The sequence below is a fragment of the Lolium rigidum genome, chromosome 5 (genome assembly GCF_022539505.1).
Source record: "Lolium rigidum isolate FL_2022 chromosome 5, APGP_CSIRO_Lrig_0.1, whole genome shotgun sequence".
In the NCBI taxonomy this organism is placed as follows: Eukaryota; Viridiplantae; Streptophyta; class Magnoliopsida; order Poales; family Poaceae; genus Lolium; species Lolium rigidum.
The window spans coordinates 250461025-250465952 of NC_061512.1; the positions used below are offsets into that span (position 1 = coordinate 250461025).

Genomic DNA, 4928 nt, shown 5'->3' on the forward strand with positions numbered 1-4928 from the left:
GTTTTATTCCGCATTTGTTAAGCCCATCTCGTAAAAGTTTTAAATCGCCTATTCACCCCCCCTCTAGGCGACATCCGTGTCCTTTCACTCACGCCCCTGTTCCCTTGGCGGAAGAAGCTCAGCAACGCCTGCGGCTCACTCGGGAAGGATGAGGCCTACATATGCTCGACGAGGTCGCGCGACGACGTAGGTCCACGGACGAGGTGGAAGGTAACGATGGCGACGAGGGCCGTCCGCCTCGCCGGATTCTGCGCTGGTGTCTAGGCCCCCCGATGCGCCGCCTAGAGCATGACCGTCCGGAGGCGCGGCAGAGTAGGGGAGGGGAACATTATCTATTTGGTAGTTTTGCATTTTAGCCCAGTTATTGTTAATTATACGAAATTATTTCATGTGAGCGGTATGCGGCTGAGATATGGGGTCCATGCAGTGCCAAGATAGCAAATACATAGTTGTACCATACACCAGTGATCTAGATGCCGTATATAATGAGTACACGTTATAATTCTAAAGTCGGTGACCGTATCAATTTAGGTCTCCAAATTTCGGTACTAACGATGCATTTTACTCTTTCTTTCGAAAACGTAGATGCAATCCTTTCGATTTCGATTTCTATACTTTTCTTTTGGAAACGTAGATGCAATCGTAAGGCCAAAGGTTTTTTATTCAAAGGAAATCGAAATAAGGGCAAAGTTGGCTTTTTCACGTACGGAGTACCAGTGTTTTTTGATATTTTTTCACGTTTTTCTTTGTGTAACTCTAAGAAAAACTTAATGTACAGTATTTTTCTGCAGCGGATAAACCAGATCGCGTCTCTTCCCAGATAAATACTCATCTACTGTATTAGGAACTCTCCTCTCCTCCCCCCACCCACCCTTTCTCTCTCTCTCTCTCCCCCCATTTCCTCTCGGACCAGCCCCGCCGGCCGGCGGTTCGATTTCTTTCCATCACGCCGCCTTGTCCTACTCAATCACAGACTCCGATTCCGAGCGGGATTTCCTCCCTGTAGCGTTCGCCTTGTTGCTGGGCTGATGTCAATATATATACACACAGAGAGATCGATGGGGAGAAGAGAACAATAAGAGGAAAAACATCTTAGTACCCCTGATTTCTCAAATAGGTCGTGCCATGGGGCAGCTGGATCTCATACATCGGGAGCAGCGGGAGCAGCGGTTTCGCCAAATCCAGATCCGCGGTAAGCTGACTCTTATCCTTTCCTTGTGAGTGTTTTAAATTGGCCGGACAAAAAAGATTGCTTTTTTAAGGGGTCTCCAAGTCGATCCTTTTTACCTCCAAATCGCATCTGTTCTTAACGAAAGATGCGTGGTTTGGTTTGGGGTTTAGGGTGAAGGCGCTACAGAGGAACAACGCCGGTCTTGCCTGTACTTACCTGAACTATTTTCTGCTGCAGATGGATCCACCTCTTCATTGGCCATAAGGAAGGAGTCGCCTTGCCTACCAGATGAAGATTTCCATGATGGCAAAAGAAGGGGATATTCAGGGACGGAGCTTTCAGAGGTGCATCATGAATTTGAACGATAAACCTTTGCTAGTAGCTAAATGAAACCCTGCTTCATTGCAAACATTCCAACTGTTCCATATTTATTCTGCGGCAGAAAACCGTCGGTCATGACTCATGAGTCTACCCCTTGTTATTATCTGTTAAGGATCAAACAGCTATCTACCTTATCAGCCTGCTTCTGTTCCTTTTGACCCAGTGTCCAGCAGTCCAGCTGTTTGTTTATGCTTACCAGTGGGGAACTTGTCTCTTGCCTCTTCCACATCTACAGCATACCATTGTTCTCCAGCTCAGAACTAACTCTATATAGATCAAGTCACATATGTTTTCTCTTAAGGGGTCTTCCTCTATACTTTTTTCAACTCAACAAACACTCCATTCTGACATGTTCGTTCTTGCTAATGTCCAGAGTCTACGTACAGATTCAGTCTAACATAGGCTGCCCCTTTCTTAACCTCTGGAGATTTCTGATTGTAATGTTCAGCGTTGCATACTGACCAGTTACAACAGTAGTGCCTCCCTGTGATAAACTTTGTTCATTTTAAAAGCTGCTCTATAGAGCTTCCTCTGAGATACAATGAGGTTGCAATCAGCTTCAGAACTCCAAGTGCACATTAAGTATTTGGTTACTGACTTCACACTTTTGCACCAGACCACTGATAATGGCTGGTTCCAGTGCTAATGGTTACTTGTATTGAGCTGCATATATTCTTGTCATCGCCACTCTTTTACATGGTCTGTTCTCTTTATTGTATCTTCTAATCCGCATGTATCTTACACAGCAGCCATCAAAACTGTCACGTTCTATTACATAGGCTTTTCGACCCTTATTTAAGATGTACTATTCTACCACTGCCGAACTTACATGTTTTGATCTATTTCTTTGTTACATTGATGTATTATACTACCTCCGTCTGAAAATAGGTGTCTTAACTTTTTTAAAATACGGATGTATCTATAACTAAAATGCATCCTCATACATCCGTATCTAGACAAAAGTGAGACATCTATTTTAGACGGATGGAGTAGCATGCTTTTCTGCAATTGAACATCTACCATGCATCATGATTACACAAACGTCTGTGGACCAATATGATTGACTTAATAACACTACGGGAAAACAGCTTGTCTATGCAGTGCTCAATTTTGTAGAATTCTACTCCATATGCTTCTATTGACTTGCCCTCCCTGGCACTGATGAAGGTGAACATTGGTTTTTACGATTCTAATGTTCTAACTCTTCTCCCATTCTTCTACATGCAGGACATTTGGTGTCATATACATTCCCTAATGACACCGCGAGACGCTGCCCGTGCTGCCTGCGTGTCTCGTGCCTTTCTATGCTCCTGGAGATGCTATCCCAACCTCATATTCAACACCAAAATAATGGGCATGTTGCAGGACAGAGGTTTCACCCACAGAGTTGATGACATTTTGAAAAAACACTCGGGCATCGGTGTGAAGACATTCGAGCTAGATTTCTCCCGTTGCGGCAAGCCCAAGGTCTATGAATATCTCCAAGGGTGGCTTCAGATAGCGGTTACACCAGGCATCGAAAAACTTACCCTTGTGATGCCTGAGGACGAAGCTGTCAGCTTCCCTTGCCCTGTTTTGTCTGATGAGAATGGAAGCTCGATCCGGTATCTTCACCTTGTTCACTGTGCCTTCCGTCCTACAGATAACCTTGGTTGCTTGAGAAACCTGACGGAACTACATTTTGATTGGGTTCGAATCACGGGGGACGAGTTAGGGTGCCTTCTTTCCAGCTGTGTTGCTTTGGAGCGGTTGAAACTCACTAGATGCCCCGAGATAACTCACATGAAGATACCTTCCTGGCTGCAGCGGCTCAGCTACCTGCAGGTGTTAGAGTGCCAAAGACTGCGGATGCTAAGGAATGAAGCTCCAAACATTTATAGTTTTCACTTTAAAGGTGACCGAGTAGAGGTCTCACTGGGAGAGTCATTGCGATTGAAGAACCTACATATGATATGTTACCGCTTCCTCCATTATGTACGCGAAGAGCTTCCGTTCAGTGTACCGAATCTTGAAACTCTTAGAATACGTTCACATAGTGAGGTACATATACTAGAACCTTTTGTGGTTATTCATCACCTCGTAATATTAATTAACATGCTGTATCTTTATGCAGTTGGTCAATACAACTATGGCGTTCCACCCTAGCAAGTTCCTCCACTTGAAGCACGTGGGTATCTGTATTATTGGGGCCTATGATTATTTTTCTCTGGTTTCTTTTCTTGATGCAGCTCCTTTATTGGAGACATTCGACCTACGTGTAAGTCATTTGCCCATCCTGCAAATATTTTTTTAATGCACTCAGTCCTGCAAATATAACAAGTCTCGATGGTCTAACCATTAATTCAGGTTTTTAATTATTTTTTAAATCTTCAGGTAGTGGCATTTCAACATACCATCGGTGAATTGCTTTCTGACAATCCCTCGCAGCTACAGCAGATGGCAGGATACCATCATGACAAGCTCCAGAGAGTGAAGATATCTAGATTCTACTCTTGGAAGAGCTTGGTTGAGCTGACGTGCCATATTCTCGAGAATTCATCATCACTCCAGCGCCTTACATTGGACACCACCGATGATCGGTTTGATGCTGCTACTAGTAAGTGTTCTTATAACAGATCAGACAAATGCTCCTTCTTGGCTAAACCCATGTACGCCCATAAATCAGTCTTGGCAATCAGAAAACACATCAAGGGGAAAGTTCCCTCTACAGTTCAGCTAGATGTTGTGGAGCCTTGCAGCCGGTGCTACCCTGTTGAACTATAGTATGACACTAGAAGCTGTGGTGATCAAGGCTCTTTTCTTCCAGTACCCTAGTATTAGGTGTCCTGTTTTCTTTACATCGAGGAATGTTGCTTTCAGTCCAGGCCCATGTACTGGGTCGTAAACAACCATATGAATATCCATATGGATATCGATACCTAATAATAAAGTATGTACTGTTTCTTCCCGTCCAACACTTTTTTTTGGACTGATTTGCCCTCCCATAAATGTACATATTGCGCACTGTGCCAGTGGTGAGTTAAAAACGATTCTTCATCCTATGCTCATGAATGAGTGCGGTGGATAGATCGGAGGGACACTCGCCACAGGGATCTGTAGGTAGAAGGAGCACGATTCTTCATCCTATGCTCATGAATGAGTGCGGTGGATAGATCGAGGGTACACTCGCCACAGGATCTGTAGGTAGAAGGAGCACGATCTATTTCCTCTTTCATAGCTATTGGTGACAGTGTGTATGCTATGTTAGTACTCGGTCTAAATTGCAACGGTCTATTATGCACTCTAGATGTTACTTTAATATGAACTCCGAACATTTTGGAGCTTGTTTACTCCGGCTTGAGGTGTGCTTTTTATAGCCCTACACAATGAATGGTGT

At 44.1% G+C, this 4928-nt stretch overlaps 1 protein-coding gene across 1 annotated transcript; it reads left to right on the forward strand.

The window, feature by feature from the left end:
• The first annotated feature begins 872 nt into the window (after positions 1–872).
• Positions 873–4506, forward strand: LOC124653676. Its single transcript, XM_047192746.1, has 5 exons — positions 873–1192; positions 1409–1515; positions 2780–3592; positions 3666–3809; positions 3926–4506. The coding sequence occupies exons 1-5, from the start codon at positions 1126–1128 to the stop codon at positions 4313–4315; spliced, it is 1521 nt and encodes a 506-aa protein (XP_047048702.1). The 5' UTR covers positions 873–1125; the 3' UTR covers positions 4316–4506.
• The last annotated feature ends 422 nt before the right edge of the window (positions 4507–4928 follow it).